Consider the following 19,577-nt stretch of genomic DNA (forward strand, 5'->3'; position numbering starts at 1 on the left):
AAAGCCATGAGACTTGATGAGATAGTCAGTGAACTAAGTATGTAAGAGAAGAGCTCCAAAGACCAGGCATGCAGTGCCCACTTTTACGAAGAAGGTGGCAGCGGCAGGAGCAGCAAACCGGGCAGAAGGAAAACTAGGAGAGTGGGGCGGGGAAGAATGGGCTCAAATCTCTCAGGAGACCTAGGAACACATCCTCTCTAAAGCTTTCTGGACCTCAGTTTCCTGATCTGCAGGGTAATAGCTGACCTTCAAGGATCCCTCCGGCTGTGGGATGCCATGAATGTGTCACTTGAAATGCAAGGGAGATCAAAGATGGGAAAGGCCATTGGTGTCTGCTTGCTCCATCCATGGGAAATGGAGAGTCTAAAGACTCATGTTGTAAAAATGTGGGTTTAAATATTGGTAGGTTAAGCCCTGAAGAGATTTTTGACCAGTTTCCAACTACTGATTTTTCTTCCTGATTTAAGAGTATATACACCACAGAAACTTTGCAAAACTGGAAAATGTAATAATGAAAATTAAAAACACCCCTTATCCCATCTCTAGATAAATGCTAGTAACATTTTGGTGTAGTTCTCTGCAAGTTTTCTATATATAAAAATAGACTATATTTCCTCTCCTTCCCCACTGAAAAACTTCTCTATATCTGTATCCTGATTTTTTTTCAATGAAAAAAGCAGTTCTTACAACTGTTAAGTATCTCATCATAGGAATATACTGTCACTTAGTCACTCCATTAATGAGTGTTTATAGCAACTATAAACAGCACTGATGAAAGAGGAGTTAGGATGTTCAACTGTACATAGAAATCTTTGCCCCTCAGTCTTTCTTCCACATAAATTACCAGCTGTAGAATTATTCACTGGTCCAGTGGGTATAAACATTTTGAAAGCTTTTATGTATGTTGCCAAATATGCATCTTAACACATCTGCCTCTCTTGCCTTCCAGAGAGGTCGTAACAATTTACTTTCTTCCTTTCTCTGTATCAATCGCATCACTGTTACTAACCCTTCCCATTCTCCCTTTTTTCTTTTAAAATGCCACTTCTCAGGATACCTGGGTGGCTCAGTGGTGGAGCGTCTGTCTTGGGCTCAGGGCGTGATCCTTGGTACAGGGATCAAGTCCTGCACTGGGCTCCCTATGGGGAGCCTGCTTCTCCCTCTGCCTATGTCTCTGCCTCTCTCTATGTCTCTCATAAATAAATAAACAAATAAATAAATAAAATCTTTTTTAAAAAGCTGCTTCTCACTGCATATAGGCTAAACTTTACACTAAAGCAGCAGTGGAAGGGGGAGCAAGAGTAATTCAGGTTCCAGTATATTTTGTGTTTCTATATGTGCCGGGTACTGTGCCCAGTGGCTTTCTTGTTTATTGCTGGGGAACGCCACACCCTTAGGATGGAAGTGGCATCCTTTCCCCGTCCAATCCCACGACGGTGTGTTTGAAGACACTTAGCTGGGCTGCTATATGCCCAGGACTGGTACCTAGGTCTTGACTCCAAGGCAGGCACTTACTTATAAATCTTACTAGACACCTCACCTGCCTCAACTGGCCTAGAGTACTCTTTAGGAGAGACCCTAAAACATAAGAAACTCTATAATATATTCACAGCTTACTAATTTTTTAAAGTTTCTGAGTAGAACAAAAAAATACTGAACTCCGAAGTCAATGATCACTCTGACAATCCTGGGCTCTCTTTCTCCTTGCCTGGCTGAATGAAAATTGTTCAACCAAGGATGAGACCAACAGGGGTAGGAAGAGGTCAAACTGCTTCTTCCTATCCACATTGGTTATCATCATTTGAGAAGGCTTGAGATGAGCTACAGAAAGTGAGTGATGCTATCTGGATGGTGGGCACTGTCAGCCCACATGCAAACTGCAGGGAGAACTTAATCATGTGTGTGTGTGTGTGTGTGTGTGTGTGTTTTCTTTTGGCAAGCTTCAGGAATCGTGAAGCTCTATACTTGTCTATTTGGTCTTTTATACAGTGCATGTTGATAACTGGCTTCTGGATCTTGAGACACTTAAAACAGATATTTAAAGCAACTTCACTAAGACAGACTCTTCATGTCCCAAAACAGAAATTTTAAACTGTACATTAAACCTTGACCATGGTCTTTATTTTTGAACTCACCATCTGATTTGCTAACAGTGCAGTGAAAGTGGTTTGAAGCTGGGCGGTCTTCCCCTTACATCAGAAAGGCCTCGCTGCCTTCTTAGCTCAGAAGGCATTCATGGGTATGTCTTAGGCCACAGCAGGGCATTTCAGGACACTGTGGGGCTGGACCTGGCAACTGGCATATTTAGCTATGCCTGATGCTTACCCATTGTGCCCGGCTCCTTATTTCCTGTGTTAGGATTACCTGTAATTTTACCTGTAATTTGGTCTCCAGAGTGGTTTTCAGGGGAGGTGTGCTGCACAGATACCCTTGGCATTGCTTTGAGACTGTAGCCACTTCATTCGGATCCAGGACTCTGGGATTTTCAAAGCCCTGCTCTTAGGCAACTGATGAAGCCGCTGCCTGTGGTTGCAGTATGTTACAAGGGTGTGGAAGCAGGTGGGGAGCCCACCCCCAAAGCAGGCTAAGGATAGGAGGAAGAGGGTTTTTTTTGTTGTTGTTGTTTTATTTTTTATTTATTTACTTATTTATTTTTTGTTGTTGTTGTTTTAAATCGAGGTTTTCTCCCGGGCTCTAAGCTTATCCCTGGTCACCGTAGTGACCATCCTCACAATCCCCATGGTCATCTTCAGGAGCCAGAAAATCCTCTTCTGGCAAGAGAGGAGAGGGGGTGCTTAGAAATACTTTGAGAAAAGTGGCTTTGAGGGGCCAAAAGGACAGAAATGAGAAGCAACAGTAGAAGGCCAGAAGATGGGCTGGAATTGGGACTGAGCGGGTGGGTAGAAGGAGGGAGGAAAAATGAGCAGAACGGGCAGCTCAGAATAGATGATATAAAGAAAGTGCCAGCTAGTGAAAACACTGCAAAACGATGGGTGGCAGGGCCCGACGACTGGGGAGCGGTTTAGAAAAATAGCAATTAGCACAGCTAAAAATAAAGACCAATTTGGAGACAAAGCCAGATACACAAGGAGAAAAATAAGACTCGCCAGAAAGACAATTCTTCGGGAACCGAACGCTCAAGAAAATGAGGCTAATGACACCCCCTTCGGGGCTGTTTTGCACGGAAACGAGACAATGGATGGAGCGGGGCGCGCCGCGCTGCGCAGGTGACCGGCGGCGGCGCGGTGGGAAGCGGAGGGAGCGCCCAGCGGACCGAGCGGAAAGCGCCGCCGGAAGCCGCACCACGTGTCCCCGAAGTCGGAGAAGTGTCCCCGGCCGGCGGCGGTGCGGGGCAGGGGCATCCAGGGCGTCGGAACCTCCGCCGAGGCCCGCCCCGGAGCCTCCGGGCCCCCGCAGGTGCCCCCCGCAGGTGCCCCCCGCGCGCAGCGGCCCGGGGACCCCGGAGCTCGCGGCGAGGAGCCAAGGCGGGGCCCGCGCCCCGGGGGAGTGCCCGGCCCGCGGGGAGCCCGGGCTCGCAGACCCGCCAGGCCGCGGCTCCCGGGCCCGTGCGGAGGGGGCGCCCCTGCCCGCCGAGGCGCACGGGGCCGCGGGCTGCAGGGACACGGCGGGAGCGGCGGGGGCCCGGGCCGGGCTCTCCCCCCGGGCCTCGGCGTCGGGTCACCCGCGGCCTCCCGCGCCCCCGGGGCTGGACAGCGGGGCCCCCGCGCGGGCAGGGCGGGCAGGGCGGGCAGGGCGGGCAGGGCGCACGGAGCGCGCCACGCGGCGGGGCGGGGCGGGGCGGGGCGGGGCGGGCGGCGCTGAGCAGGCTCCTCCTCCTCCTCCTCCTCCTCCTCCTCCTCCTCCTCCTCCTCCTCCTCCTCCTCCTCCTCCTCCTCCTCCTCCTGCCCGGTCCTCGGGCTCAGCCGCCGCGCCGCCCGGCCGCTCCTCCTTCCTCCCGGGGCCACCGCGGCGATGTTCAACCGCGCCGTGAGCCGGCTCAGCAGGAAGCGGCCGCCGTCAGGTAAGCGGCCCCCGGGCCCGGGGCTGCGGGTCGGGGCGCCCGGAGCTGCCGCCTCGGCCGCCGCTGCCCGCCGGGCCCCGGGCACCCCCGCCCCTGTGCCCGCCCCTGTGCCCGCGCCCCCCGAGCGCCCCCGAGCGCCCCCGAGCGCGCCGCCTCCGCCGCCCGCCCGCGCCGTCCCCCCCGGAGCCCCTGCGGTCGTGGCCGCGGCGGGGCAGGGCCCCGAACGGCGTCCCGGGGAGGAAGTTTGGGCAAAAGGGGGAACAGCGGCGGTTTTCTTTTGAGTGATGGTCCGGAGGGACAGGGGATCCCACGCGCCCCCGAACTTCGGAGGGAGCGCGCGCTCCGGGCCCGAAAGCGGAACGTGGCGCGGGGCCCTCCCCGTCTGGAGCTCGCCGCCCCCCGCGGGTGATGCTCGGGAGATGCTCGGCGGGGCCCGGGCGGGCGGGGGCGGGCGGGGCCCCCGGCGAACACCGGGGTGGGGCCGGCGCATCTCCCGGCGCCCGGGGCGCGCTGACACTACCCCCGACTCGCCGGGCTGCCACACTGGGCCAGCCGGAGCCTCACTTCGGAGCCCATTTGATAAGACAGAGAATCCTTGGTGACGGTGAGCCCGTGGCTCCGACGCCAGCCGTCGTGCCCTTTCGTTCCCAGTTATAGCTGCGCTCCTGCGAGCCCCTACTGTGGGCCCGGGTCTCTGCTCACCAAGTTTTGTGTCTTGTCTGCACCCTGAGGGGCGACCCTGTGAGATAGGGACAGGCAAGGCCACTTTGCACAAGAGGGAACGGAAGCCAGGAGCTATTAGGTGACTCGGCCCAAGTCACACTTAACTGGGTGATGGAGAATCCTGGAAACCCAAGTTTGCCCAACTCTGGAGGTCAGAGGCTTTTCTGCCCCTTCCCACTCCAAGAGTCGCTTCTTTCTAGTGCTAAGACTCTGGACACATTGGTCCGTGTCCTGTTTTCACTGAATATCGTATTTTATGAGAGACGTTGCAGTTGAGAGGATAGACTGGAACCAGACCCGCTGGGACAAAAAATCCCACCTCCGCTGCTGTTGAAACTTTGTACCTGTGCAGATAAAGATCTGCAAAATGGGAACCAAACAGCTGTCCCTCTGTGAGCACTGGAATGGACCTGGTTTCCCACCCAGCAACGTAGGCAAATCTTCGCATTTAATATTCAGGACACCTCTAATAAAGGCGGATTTCATAGGGTTAGTGGAAAGAGCTTAAATTTGTGGCAGCAGGGCTCGTAAATCTTGCTGTGTTGTCTGTGGGTTAAAGGATTCCTTTGCGGGAGGGTGTTCATTTTAGGTGTTCCGGGTCGGTGGGTATTCACTCACAGGAGCGTAGTCAGAACCTGGACCCTAGAGTTCAATTCCTGGCTATCATTCAAATCCAGGCTATCATTCAGTGACCACTTGACCTCTGAGCCAATTGCCAAATTACCAGGAAATCTGAGAACTGGTTACTACGTTTCCCCATGGAAATGGGCAAATGCTAAAAAGCAAGCTTTTTTTTTTTTCCCCCTAGGATAGCTGGTTTACTAGCACACCCCTGCGTCTGTTTTCCCCTCTGTAAAGTGGGTTTCATAGAGTCCTGGGATTAAACACACCGGAACATATGAAGTCCTTAGTGCACATAATAAATGACTAAGAATGGTTAGTTTCCCCCTTTTATATTATAAACAGAGCTGCTCTGAACATCCCTGCCTGGTTATTCGTTGCTTTGTGTCATTTTCAGGCATACTGGTTTTGAAGGGTGTTCCATGTGTGAGGATTGTACCCCCAGAAAGAGTGGGGCACTTTTTAGGGACATCGGTGGAGTATACCTCTTTCAGGGCATCTACTTTTCAGCCTTACGACATGGGATGAGGTCACAGATAGAAAGATTGGTAGCTAAGCATCATGGATTGGTATTGGGGGCCTGGCCTCCAAGAGCCCAATCTCCTTGGGATTTTTAGGCTTAAAGTGGGCAGGCAAAGGCTTTTCCTTTAGGCTTAAAGATGGGAAAGGCAAATGAGGCCCAGACATTTGGGCATCACCATCCAGCACTGAGAAAAGGAGTCAAGTGAGAAAGGGAATATGGGACCCTAGGCAGAGATGCTGGGAAGCCAGCCAAGCGATCCACGGGACCCTGTACATTTTTATTTGGTAGTTTTGATTTTTTTTTTTCCTAAACTGGCTCTCCAAATTATATAAGCTTCCAGCCCCACAAGTGCTGGATCCACCCCCTGGAGGCCCCTGATATGGACCTGGCTGCTGTCCTGCCTCCCAGAACCTTCTACCGTAGACTTTTCCTGCTTTTCAGCAAAACCTATTGGAGACAACGTCTTCAAGCTCAGAGTTTGGAGTCTCTAACCCCTAATTGCAAGGTTCAAAGTGTGATTTCCTTATTTTCCTTTTTTAGATTTCCCAAAGTGTGTTCGTGAACAAACTGAGGGTGGGAAGGAGGTTGATAAAATGCAGCTTTCCAGGCCATAACCTGGACCCACAGATTCAGTCTTGGGGACTCAAGGTGGCAGGGAGAGTAGGCTGAATTTTCAATAAGCGCCCTAGTTGATTCTTAGGCCACTGAAGTGTGAGGACCCCTTGAAGGAATCTGGCCACCCTCTTGCCCCCCACCACGACTCACACTGTTGGTGGCAGTTGTGATGCTGCTCACTTGGAAAGCAAAGCCAAAGCCACAGCCTCCCCTCTGCGAATGGACTGAGGGGTGACCCGTCGAGGGAATCCCCACCCTGCAGGCAGGCCTCGGCCCTCCCCCGAGGCCTGTTGTCCATTATCCCATTAAACCCTTGGGACCAGTTTCAGATTTATTACTGGGCTTAAGTTTTTATTTAAAGATGACAGTCAACATAGCAACTTAACGTCTTTGTTTTAACAAACCCAGCAGCAGAGCAGTCTTGGCCTCTGGGGAAACTTGCCCTGCAGATCATCACTGGCTCAGGCCAGTGGGTTCAGGGAGAGCAGTTCAGGGACAGAGGGGCTGGGCGGTCCGAGGGGTGTTGTCTTATAGGGGCCGTGAGCCGGCTGGATCGGTGGTGTCAGCTCTCAGTGCCACCCAGAGCGGCCTGGAGGCTGGCAGGTGTCAGGTGCTGCTGGAGCTTTCTTTCTCCTCATCGACTCTATGTGACTGATGTCTCCTTTCCTCACTGTTAGAAGTTGGGGGGACCCCAGCAGGTGCCTGGTGGGCCATTTCCTGGGGCTTCCTGGGAGAACCGAGGCACATCTCCTACCTCGATGGAGTAATCCCCTCCACCCCGGGGGGCCGCTGGGCTCGGAAAGTTGCTGTTTAAATTGTACTAAATTTACTCTCCCTGGTTGTCTTCTGCTTCCCCCAGATAGCTCTCCACGGCAGCAGCCCCGAGAGGGGCGGCGGGGGCAGGGGGGGCCTGGGCAGGCCGCAGCAGCAGTTCCTCGATAAGAGCCGTCAGGAGGCATCCACTGCCGGGGGTGGGGGGGTGGGGGAGGACACGTCCCCATGCAGACTTCTGGGGCCTCATGCCCCTTCTAGGCCACTTCGAATCCTTCCAGGGCCTTGCCAGGCGCCTGCAGGTCAGCCGTGCCGCCCTCTCTGCATCTGCGCAGCGTCCGGGGACCCCTCATCTCTCCCCGGCCTGCTCCCGGGCTCTCACTCCGCCCGTGGGTGGCTGCGGGTTCCCGCTTCTGCCCCTTTTGTCCCCCACAGTGTCCTCTCTCCTGAGCCCTCTCCCAGAGCCGGGTCTCCCTGTTCCCGCAGGCCCGCTCTCCCGGCCTCCCTGCCCCTGAGACGCAGCCTGCCCACTTTGTCTGTCCCTGGGCAGCTGCGGAGGCCACCAACGGGCAGAGCCACCCATTTCCCACGGGACAGACCAGAGAACGCAAATGTCTGACCCAAGTCCTGAGCCACCTGCCTGAGTTCACGCAGTATCCATTTAGTCATCGTGTTAAGTTATATTTAGAGTTAAAAAATATATATAAATACGAATATATATATAAATACGAACATGGAGCTGACCACTTTTCTCCTTCCTGTCCTCCCACCCCCTTCTTCCTTTTCTCCCCTTTCTTCCTTTCTCCAGTCAGGACATTGAAAACATGCCATCATCACCATCCCTGAACACCCCAGATAGTTTCTCATGTCAGAAACGTCCTGATCCACAGGAATCTGCTAGGGGTTGCTGTGTCCAGGGAGAGGCAGTGGCTGGCTGAGGGACAGGCCAGGAAGCCCTGCTCCCCTGTACTCCCCCCTGTGTCTCTTGATTTTGGTACCATGTAAATAAATACAATGATCTCTTTCCTAAAAACAACCCGAGGCTGTCTTGACCATGTCAAGACAGCTTACATGGTAAATGTCTCCTTATCCTTATTCGCATTTGTTCATGAACCAGTGAAGATAACTTCATGCCAGCCTGTGGCATTGTGGGCAGGCAGCCAGCTGGGAACTCCTGGTCTCATCTTCTCAATTAATTTTAAGTTCCGTGAGAAAAAGGGCCCCGCCTTTGACTTCTTGCATCTGTCACTGCCCTTCCCTTTCCAGGCTCTGCGGCCAGACGGCTTAGGGTGGTTGGGTCCCACCTCATCCTCTTCTTTGCTTGGAGCACATTACTGAACCTCCCCGTGCCTCAGTTTCCTCTTCTGTAAACCGGGCCACCGAGGAGCCCGCACCTCCAAGGGCTGCTGTGAGGTGGAGACGGGATCTATAGCAAGGGCTCAGCCAGGCAGCTATTTTTACGGCTGTCCTGCTCCCCTGCCTCGCCCCCAATCTATCAGAAAACGTCCATCAGGGTAAACACGAACAGGAGTGCCAGACACAGCCGACCCTGGGGAAGGCACAGCTCCTACTCGAGAAATGCGCAGCCTCCCTGAGGCTCACCTCCTCGCCGGGCGGGGGGGCCCCGGTGGAGCCAGGACACATTTGTGCATGAGTGTCAGGCCCTGGGGGCAGCACAGGGCTTCTGGGATGTGAAGGAAACGTGAAGGCCGGGGTCTTCCTTTGCACCCCCAGGATAGGGCTCCTGGGTAATTTTATTTTTTCTGGGCCTTTGCCTAGAAAGTAGAGATTCTAGGGAGGCTACAAATAACAGTCTGGCGTTCTGATTTCCTTCCCTCTGCTAGAAACTGGAAACCAGTGGCCATCTGTTGTTTAGTCCACTCAAAAGAGGATGTGGATGGAGTCTTGTTTTTCCTCCGGACCCAAGGGTGCTCAGGAGCCCCCGCAGCCCCCGGGCAGAGACACGAAGCGTCTCTGAGAAGGCAGTGGGTTTCTGGGCTGCGTGAGACGCCTCGGGTGGACCCCAGAGCATGGAACGTAAGGAGTGGCCCCCCACCCCCGTCGGCAGATGTCCTCAGCTCGCCCACTGCCCGGGTGACGGCGGGGCAGGGCAGGGGCCGGGGGGAGTGTGGAGGGCAGACGCAGGTGCAGAGGCGACCTTTGCAGACACCGCCTGAGCACTTGGCCCCTGAGGTCTGGGCTTCACGTGCAAAATTATGCCAAGATGCCTTTTCTGAGCCCAGCCAATCCTGTTTGCAGTCTGCTCTCCTTCTCTGGTCTTTGATGCTTGCTATTATTATGATTATCTTAATACTTTTTCGTTCTTCTTATTATATTCTGCTAATTCCAGTTCACGCAAACCTCCCCACCAAGGGAATTGCATGCTCGAAGGGTAGTTATTCTCAGACGTTAGATACTGGAGCCGATAAACACTTAAGTAATATTTAGATAGAGTGTTTCCATGACCCAGTTTCTCCAGAGCCTTACATAGATCACCAGTTGTAACAAGCCGATTTTTTTGCTTCTAAGTTTGGATGACTTAAAAAAAAAAAGTAATACATTTGATGGGGTGTAGTTGATATGAGGCTTTAAAGATTTAATGTATTTATTTATTTGAGAGAGAGGGAGAGGAAGGGCAGAGGAGGAGGGAGAGGGAGAAGGAAAGAATCTGAAGCCGATTCTGTGCCGAGTGTGGAGCCCAGCACGGGGCTTGATCTCACAACCCTGAGATCATGACCTGAGCTGAAACCAAGAGTTGGACGCTTAACTGACGGAGCCCCTCAGGCGCCCCTGATGTGAGGTTTTAAATAAAGTTCTGAGGGTGTGCACTTTCCTTGAATATTTACAGGAGAATGGTGTGTGTGTGTGTGTGTGTGCGTGGGAGGGGGTGAGTGTGTGTGTGTTACACCAAACCGCTTCAGAATTTCGAGTGAACATTTCTGCCTCTTCCTGGGCTTGAATATTGGGTTTGTTTTCTTTAATAATGCTGTAAGTTTTAGGGGTACTTAGGATGGACTCTTTGATGATGTGCATTGACTCTGCTTTGAGGAAGCTGTGTATTGAGATATTCCCAGGACGTTTTTTGCCTTGGGAAAATTGTCCATGCAGGATCAGTAGCCAGGCCTTCCTGCAGACTAACAGGAGGGATCCACGCTGTGGGCATTCAGTTCCAGGAGTGTTACAGATGCCTTTTGCGTATGGGTTTCCAAAGAATTAATGTCTGGCGAAACTCTCTGGTAGATATGACATCACAGCATCTATAAATAATGCATTACGAAATATGCTGCCAGCAACCAGCCTCAGCCATCTGTATCTTTGAAATAATGGCTTTTGCTGAAGTCAGAAACCACCCAGAACAACATCAGTGTAAAGGGAGAGTGTCTGTACTTTGTGTTTGCATGTGAGATGATTCTGGCCCGCTCTTGTGTGGGTTTTCCTCTGCACCGAATTCCCTCTCGGTTTCCTCAGTCTTTTCCCACGGGGCAGCTGCTGTCTTTCTCTTCAAGGCCGTTGTCTTCTGGCCTCAGCATTTATCAAAAACAAAGATGGTCACAGGGCCTCGTGGTAAAGCACATGTGCTGTGGGCCTGTGCTCTGAGCGCGGTCCTCCCTTTCCCAGCTGGGGGACCCTCCCAAGTCACTGTGCCTCATCTGTGCTTCCTCCTCTGTGAAGTGGGGATAATCGTAAGCTCACCACAGGGCCCTGGGAGGTGTGAAGGATTTAACCCCCCCGTTGGAACAGCACCCAGCACAGCGTAAGTCATTTATAAGTGTTCACTGTTGTTATTAGCTCACGATAGATTAATCTGAACATAAGTTTATTGAAAAATAAGTCTTGGGACACCTGGGTGGCTCAGTGGTTGAGCATTGGCCTTTGGCTCAGGTCAATGGGGGTCTTGGGGTCCTGGGATCGAGTCCCTCAGCAGGCTCCCCACGGAGAGCCTGCTTCTCCAAGTCTCTGCCTCTCTCTGTCTCTCATGAATAAATATATAAGATCTTTAAAAAAAGAAAAATAAGACTTGTGCCTACAAAAATCTGATCCAAAATGCTTTAAAGACCTCAGGAGGTTAAAATTTTTTTTCTTCATTGCAAGAATATTTTAAAGGTGAACTAAACAACAAAACAAGATAAAAAAGAGCCGGACAAAATGGAAACAAATGTTATCACCAGTAGTTCCCTCCTAGCTTGAGTGATCTTAACGCTGCTAGAAAAGTAGGTTTGACTTTTTTTTTTTCCACCTGTGCATTCAAGGCTTACTTACTTTCTTTCTTTTCAATATTTTATTTATTTGCAAATGAGAGACACAGAGAAAGAGGCAGAGACAAAGGTAGAGGAAGAAACAGGCTCCCTGTGGGGAGCCCCATGTGGGACTCAATCCCAGGACCCTGGGATCACGCTCTGAGCCAAAGGCAGATGCTCAACCACTGAGCCAGCCAAGTGTCCCTCCAGGCTTACTTTCTTGTGACATCCATCTAAAATGGCAACTTTTATCAATGAAAAAGCAAAGAAGAAAATTATACCTTCATGGCTTCAAGTGCCAGGAATTGGGAAGCTGGGAACTCTTGGTTTTCCTTTATTCTTTTTTTTTTTTTAAATGTTATTTATTTATTTATTCATGATAGACAGAGAGAGGCAGAGACACAGGCAGAGGAGAACCAGGCTCAATGCCGGGAGCCGGACGTGGGACCTGATCCTGGGACTCCAGGATCACGCCCTGGGCCAAAGGCAGGCACTGAACCACTGAGCCACCCAGAGATCCGGTTTTCCTTTATTCTTAAGCTTGGAAATAAACCTGCTTACTCTGGAAAAAGGTTCTTCCTTTTTCTGATGATTACTGGACTGACTGTAACATTTAAGGTGAACTTGTCTTAGGAAACCTTTACTTACATGCATTGGGAAGTAGCAAAAGTCTCCTGAGGAGGGGACCCTGAGTGAAAAAACGCCCCAGGTAGAGGGGCAATCTCTCGGGCAGTGCCAAATGGGGCGGCCCTCGGCTCAGTCTCACAGGAGCTCCGGATAATGACTTGGAGAGAAGATACACCATTAAATGAATGGAGTTTGCAAATGCTATTCTATTTAGAGCTATCTTTTTATATTGATGCCAGTCAAAAAAGATTAAGGAAAAAAGGCATAGCCAAAAGCTTTTATCAAAATTGAGAGACAAGCAGGAAGTCTTGGAAAAATTGAAACCAATACTTCTGGGAAAAGCAAAAACATACATCAGACAGACTGTGGGTAGAAGATTCCTACAGTAGGAATGGTTGGGGCAGAAGGTGGGCAAAAAGGCAAGAAGGAATTTGTCTTTATCCAGGACACTGAAGCCAGACACCAGTGGCCGTGGCTATGGAGAGTAGTACATCCTGGTGGACTTTCGGAGCCAGCCCTGGAAATTTTGTGCCTTTATGTAACAGTGTGGTGGTAAAAATATTTCATTACTTTTGACGGCAGGGAGATGATAGCCCAGCTGAGAACTGAGAGGAAGGGCCATTTATTTGCAAAGTCCTGAAGCAAATAAGAGCAGCCTCTTATTTGGAGCAGCCCTGGGGTTCTGTGCAGGGTGGTCCTGGTAGGGACAGTCGCCTTCTCTATACTGGTCTCAATATAGGTTCCATTGAGCAGTTCTTTGGTTGGGTCACCTTGGATAGATCATTATACCCTCTAAACTTTTACTTCCCACTCTATAAAATAAAGAGACTAGACCAGACTAGTACGTATTGAATTATAAGACGTTTTGATCAAATGAAACCTAATAAGCAAGATGATTTGAGTATGAATTAAGGGTTGGGGGAGGTGGCAATTATCGAATGGTGGGGCTAGCTATCAGAGCTCTCAGTTAACCAGAAGATCTGGTTAACCAGAGCACTCTTTTGGTTAAATGGGAATCCACCATGTATTTATTTGCAAGACAGCGTGGCAGTAAAAACCCCAATGTGGTTTGGTTTATTATTGAAAAGGATGTCAGGAGTTCTGGAACGCTTTCAGACCAAGGTCGAAAACTTACGGGCAAAGTAGGTGTTGTGTGACAGCAGGAAAAATTTGTGGCTGCCTAACATTGTCCCTGGGAGCAGCCCACTTGTGTCTCCACGTGTATTTACTTAAAAGAAGATCAGCTGAGGAAGTGCAGCGAATTGTCAAGCTGTATCCCCGAATAGGAGAGTAAATTGGTGAAATGCTTGGCAAAATGAACCCTTGTGCTGAACTTTCTTATAATGGTGATCCTTTGATTTGATTTATACTTTGTTGGGAAGAAACTCAGTGTTCAGAAGCTTGCTGTCCCAGCATTTGCAAAGAGAGCAGGAAACTAATGTAATATCCACGAACCGAAGATTCACTTTAGAGAAGCGTCAGGTCCATTTATATTGTGTTCAAGTGAGTTTGCTTCTCAATTAAAGGGATAGATTTGCCCCAAATCATTCTCTCGTGCTCCATCACCAGTGTGTATTGAAACAGCCCCCACCCCCTCTTGGGGCTTCTGGCTTCTGCTTTTTTTCTTTTTTTTTTTTTAAGCTCCGGTCAGCCAGCGAATGTCTAAAATCCAGATAGTTCTCCCAGATGCTGGGAGACAGAGTCTCAGCTGCTTGAGAAATTAACACGTGTGTTGACCCCCAATAGAACATGAAAGATCATGGAAGCTGAGTTACTCTTAAGTGCACTGTATTCAGATACAACTTTCTTCTAAAAACATTTTATTTTATTTCCAAAAACATTTTAAACTGTATGGCATCCTAGCTATTTGCAGCAATTAATATTCTTTTTTTTTTTAAGATTTATTTATTCATGACAGACACAAAGACATAAGCAGAGGGAGAAGCAGACCTCCCACAGGGAGCCCAATGTGGGACTCGATCCCGGATCCCGTGAGCCAAAGGCCGACACTCAACCGCTGAGCCACCCAGGCGTCCCAGTAATTAATATTCTTAAGACTTTTTTTTTTTCACTTATCCTTTACAAATGGTTAGCTTTGCTGATTTTTTAGTTAAGAGCTTATTTTCTCCTACATTCAAACTTTTCTTTATAGAAATATGCTTCTACGTTGAATTTTTTTTTAAAGGCAATGGAGAAAAAGCATTAGCTATAAAAAGTTCACTCGATGGATCATTATTTTAGGGAAGAGGAGAGAGGAACTAACATTTGTTGAGAGTCCACTGTGAGCTTCTAAATGCCTGATGTGCTTCCCCTTTAGTCCTTTGGATAACCAGAGAGGTAGGAGGATTATCTTTATCTGGCCCACAGAATTTTGCCTCTTATCACACAGTTTGAATAGGCCAAACTGGGTTTGGAACCCGGGCCTATCGGAAATGACATTCCATGGGTTTTCCTTGGCTCTAGGAAGGGGCTGAATTCTGTAGAATGAGGCATGTTTGTGTTGTCACTTCCTCTCAGGCAAGTAAGTTGACAAAGTGTGTTAGCCAGAGGTCCCCCCATCCCCTTTCCTTTAGTTAAGAAACTCTTGAGAAAGAGAATGCAGCAGAGGTGCAGGTACGAAGAGTTGTTTATTCAATCTACACACACAGGAATGGTGTGATGCCGAACCATTATTGGAGGCAATGGAAAAATCAGTAATACCCATCCGGCCATTTTAAAAAAATATTTTATTTATTTTTTCATGAAAGACACACACACAGAGGCAGAAACATAGGCAGAGGGAGAAGCAGACTCCTTGCAGGAAGCCCGATGTGGGACTTGATGCCAGGGCTCGAGAGATGCCTGGGATCACACCCTGAGTCGAAAGCAGGCGCTCAAACACTGAGCCACCCAGGCGTCCCCCATCCGGTCTTTATTTACAATTTTGGTATTTTGTTTGTTATGGAATTCTTTGCATATTTTGATTTTTAAAATCTTGCGTGAAAATACCATTTATCTTGATGCCTGAGTTTTCTTTTTAGCAACCCCCTGAAATTTTGCACCTGTAGCCAGTGCCTTCCTGTTCCCACCCTAGGCCCAGCGCTGGTGCATCCTTTTATTTACGTGCCAGCCAATGAGCTGCTATGTGTTGCAGGTATAAGAGACACAGAAGCCTTCAGACTAGCGCATCAGTTATCCAAGTCATCACACGACAGCATGACAATTACAAGACAGTGCAGAGTGTAGTTGCCGTTGTGTCAGGGTCCCTGGGAGGATGGTGGGAGAGAGACTTGAGGGCTGCCTGAGGGTTGGCCAGAGGACACGTGGGTGGGGGAAGGGCGATGGAGAGTGGTGGGAAAGGAGGAAAAGGCAGTGCCTACCCCCTGAGGTTATCATCGGGGCTGGAGTGAGTTCCCCATGCTAAGTGCCTGGGGAAGATTCTGGTACGCGACCTGTGATAGCCACTATGGTGATGACGCTGACCATTATATGCAGATATTTTTTTTTTTTTTTTATATGCAGATATTTTTAAATGAAAGTATCCTTGGGCCACATACACATCTGAACTTTGCTTTACAGACATCCACAGCAGCGATGGGAGTTCCAGCAGCAGCCACCAGAGCCCCAAGAGCACAGACAAATGGGCCGCCTCCCTGGAGAATCTGCTTGAAGACCCAGAAGGCGTGAAAAGATTTAGGGTTTGCCTTTTTCATTGTTGATGGGGGTGTGGGGGTTTGGGGGGGTGGATTGCAACACATGAAGTAGTTTAGACACCTGTGGGGGGAACACAGGCTGGTTTCTCACACTCTGTGCCCCAACCTGAGAATAAGGACTTCTCACTTGCCATGGCCACGATGGAGACGCTGTCGCTCTCCCGGGTAGCCGTGGACCAGAACTGAGGGGCATGCCCAGACTTTCTGGTTTTTGTGTAGTTGGATGGGAGGCGTTAGGGGTGGTGGGTGAAGAGGTACTTTGCTCATAGGTAAAACCTACAAAGAGTTTCCAGCTCTGTGACGTGTGGGAGGGGGTGGTCTGGGTGTCGCTGATGTGAAGGTTTGTTCCCTTGGGTGTTGGGGAGGGATTCTCAGGATTCTATTTTTTTTTCAAGACTGTATTTATTTATTCATGAGAGACACAGAGAGAGAGAGAGAGAGAGAGAGAGGCAGAGACACAGGCAGAGGGAGAAGCAGGTTCCATGCAGGGAGCCCAATGTGGGACTCGATCCTGGGACCCCAGGATCACACCCTGAGCCAAAGGCAGATGTCAACCACTGAGCCACCCAGGCACCCCATCTCAGGATTCACTTTTAATCCAGTGAGAAACGAGGACAACAGCTGGAAAAATGAAGTTGAACTCAGAGAGGAGGGCTGAAGGACGGGGGGTGTCAGGGCTGCCTAGAAAGAACTGTTTTGACTAGCGGAAACCCCAGGTGTCAGTTTAGAAGAACCACATGTGAATTTTGAGAACGCTCCAGGTCTGCCTGAGTCCCACCGACTTCTGTCTTTAAGCCCTGGCTCAGGTCAGAGTGAGCCCTGATGCTGTGGGTCCCTGTCGTGGTGCTAAGGGACGGGGTGGCGGGCCAGCCACCAGGATTTCCTACAATCCTGGATACCAGGCCGCAGTGAGCACTGTGTAGATCTCGGACAGGACCCTATTCTGTGCACAGCAGGATAGCAGGCTGTACTGCTAAGCCCCCAACATCAGCCCCCGCCCCCCACAAAGAAAGAAAAAGAAAAAAAAAACCTCACCTCCAACTTAAAATAGTTTTCATCATGGCATTTTTAGACATGCTTAATATGTTTCTTTTCTTTTGTTTAAAAAAATGGGCCTGATTTTAGAGGAATGTATTTTGTTTAAACACTGTCTAGAAGGAATGAATATATCTCCCACTTAAATTTACTCTTTGGTAATTTATTGTCATCTTAGACTTGTGAGTAGATTCTTGCTTCATTTTTACTCTTCCTTACGGTGTCCAAGTCATCAAGCTCAAATGCACATGAAATTCTAGCTTTAACATTAAACATACGCTTTGTTTTTCAGGGTGGAGGTGTCAAAGGGAGATTGAACCGTACTCATTTGTTGCATTTAGCCAAACCCATCCCTGAAGGAAAAGGCATTATTTGTTTGTTTTCTCTCTTTGAAGTGGAATACTGCTTGATATTTTTTCCTCTCGTTATCCATAGGAATTTTTAAAAAAGGAATTCAGTGAAGAAAATGTTTTATTTTGGCTAGCATGTGAAGATTTTAAGAAAACACAGGATAAGAAGCAGGTATGTCTTCCAGTCTGTAATCACGTTCTTGATATTTTTTTTTCTCTCATTATTTTTTCTCTCATTGCTGCCTTTCCAATAGATTTTGAAATTGCCTAAAGAAATCTGATCCATAGGGGGTTTGGGGAAGGACCGAAGCTTCAGATTAGGTACCTTGTGTTGATCAAATATTAATAATTTTTAAAAGTGTGTTAATTTTTAAATGGAGCTGTTCAAATGGACAGAGTTGAAGTAAAAATAACGATTTCTGTTATTTCGAGTTTATCATCGTGCACGATTTTTTTCTTCATGAATAAGTTATGAGGATGCTTCCCCGGAGTTTGACATGTTGGCATTTTGTACGGATGTAGTAAAGCGATTAACAGATGTGTGGCGATAAAAGCGCAAGTCAGATCAGATAGATTGTCAATTATTCAGCGTATCTTTACGAAACATCCTGTAGTTGGCAGGCGTCCTACCTAGAAAGTTTCTCACTGTTCTCCCGGGTAGATGTGTGCCCTTTGCAAGAGGAAGCCTTTAATTCTGATGTCAGTGGATTTTCTGTCCTTGAAAGTGGGTGTCAGGGGAGGTGGAGGAGATGATAGAGAACAAGGCCTGTGGATTGAGTGTGTTCATGAGGCCTATGCCTATGTATTTCTCAGAGGCTACCAGCCAGATGCCACCAGGGGCTGGTGAGTAACAGGAGTCCAAGAAGCTTTTGGTGTGAGGCTATAGGGAGTGGTGGGGACTGGGGCCGCTGTGGGTAGCGGGCCCTGCGTCCAGGGGCTGTGGCTGATTCTTTAGCTGACTTTGGCAATGAACGCTTTGGGGCCTGTGGCTGTCTGGGCTTTCTGTGCTTTGAGTTCTGTCTGCCGGGGTCTTCGCTTGCCCACCCTTGCCCGCAGAATCCTAAGTGGTGGGCCTTTCTTTCCAGGGCAGCTTCTTCCATCTCCAGCCCAGTGCTGTCTGGTTTTCCAAAGAAGCTGGACTTTTGGATTCTTATGAAATCATCCCGATTTTATAAATGTTGGAACTAATTTGTAAAAAATGTAAAATCTTGCCTGCCAAACAAAACACATCCACGGGCAGATGCAGCTTGTGGACTGCCAGCTTTTGAGCCTCTGTCTCCAAAAGCTGGACTCCACAAAGCCAGCAGCGGTTACATGTTTGTAGACAACAGCTTGGAAAATGTTCATCACTGGTTTGCTCAAAGCCTTTTCCCGACTCAGACACACTTCCCCCAAGATGGGGCAGCGAAGCCTTCCTTCTACCGCTTTCCTCTCTGTGGGTGGAGGGGGTGGAGGGCAAGGGTGGATGCTAAGATAGGTTCCCCTTAGCTCAAATTTCCTAGGTCAGCCTAGAATGCCAGGCAAGTCCCTTGGCATTTGCTTCCTTCAGGCTTCTTATCTTCCCTTCAGGCTTCTTCTCCTCCCTGGACAACTTTGTCTGAGCCTCCTGGGTGGTGAGTGGCCTCTGGGGAAAAGCGAGCAGGTGGGCCTGCCTGCCTTGGAAGGCTAGGATGCCACCCTGGACACAGGAGTGCTCATTGTTTTCCTTCAGCCCCAGTGCCCAGGACCACTGTCCATAAATGCTGGACTGTGCAATTGATTTGTCCAGCCTCAGCCTAAACCCTAGGTGAGAGCCAAGCAAGCAAACATGTCCATTCTTCTGCCATAGTCTGTGTGTTGGGGCTGAGAGGGGCCTACAGGTCTGCTGTCCCTCCTCCCACCACCCTACCACCCCGTTGTACTAAACGGAAAGCTGAGCCCTCACCCCCCCACCCCACCCCATCCCACGCTGAGCTGGGACTTGGACCAGCATTTCCAGGTCACCTAGATGCTCTCTCTGTACACCATGCTTGTGCATCCTTAGTTTCAGTTGATTCACCAGATCTTTGGGGAGTGTGCTCAGGGCCAGGCCCTGAGAAGAGTGTGGGAGACACACACGGACAAGACAGATGAGCTTCTTTAGGGAACAGGCATATAAAAGGAAAGCAGCTTGTTTGTTCAAACAGCCTTTGCAAGTGTGCTGAGCAGAGAAATGGGAAGTGTGGGTTCCCCTGGGGCACAGGTGGGGGTCGGTGGGGGAACAGAGTTTGGGGGTGGAGTTTGAGGGTAAGGGTAGTGTTCCTGGAATAGGGGACAGCATGTGGGGGGGGATGGCTTGGAGAAATGAGCCAAAGGCAGGCCAGGTGATGGGAGAGTGGTGCT

At 49.9% G+C, this 19,577-nt stretch overlaps 1 protein-coding gene across 2 annotated transcripts in view; it reads left to right on the plus strand.

Moving 5' to 3' along the window:
* The first annotated feature begins 3,875 nt into the window (after positions 1–3,875).
* Positions 3,876–19,577, plus strand: part of RGS10 (regulator of G protein signaling 10) — a 39,243-nt gene continuing 23,541 nt past the window's right edge. Inside the window, exons 1-3 of one of the 2 annotated variants that reach the window (XM_041746658.1) lie at positions 3,876–4,021; positions 15,698–15,816; positions 17,302–17,388. In XM_041746658.1, the coding sequence (XP_041602592.1) occupies positions 3,973–4,021; positions 15,698–15,816; positions 17,302–17,388 (255 nt within the window). In that variant the 5' untranslated portion in view covers positions 3,876–3,972. Of the gene's footprint in view, positions 4,022–9,154; positions 9,312–15,697; positions 15,817–17,301; positions 17,389–19,577 lie in introns of those variants that run through there. The other variant, XM_041746660.1, reaches the window with a different exon arrangement.

Source organism: Vulpes lagopus, chromosome 2 (genome assembly GCF_018345385.1).
Source record: "Vulpes lagopus strain Blue_001 chromosome 2, ASM1834538v1, whole genome shotgun sequence".
NCBI lineage: Eukaryota > Metazoa > Chordata > Mammalia > Carnivora > Canidae > Vulpes > Vulpes lagopus.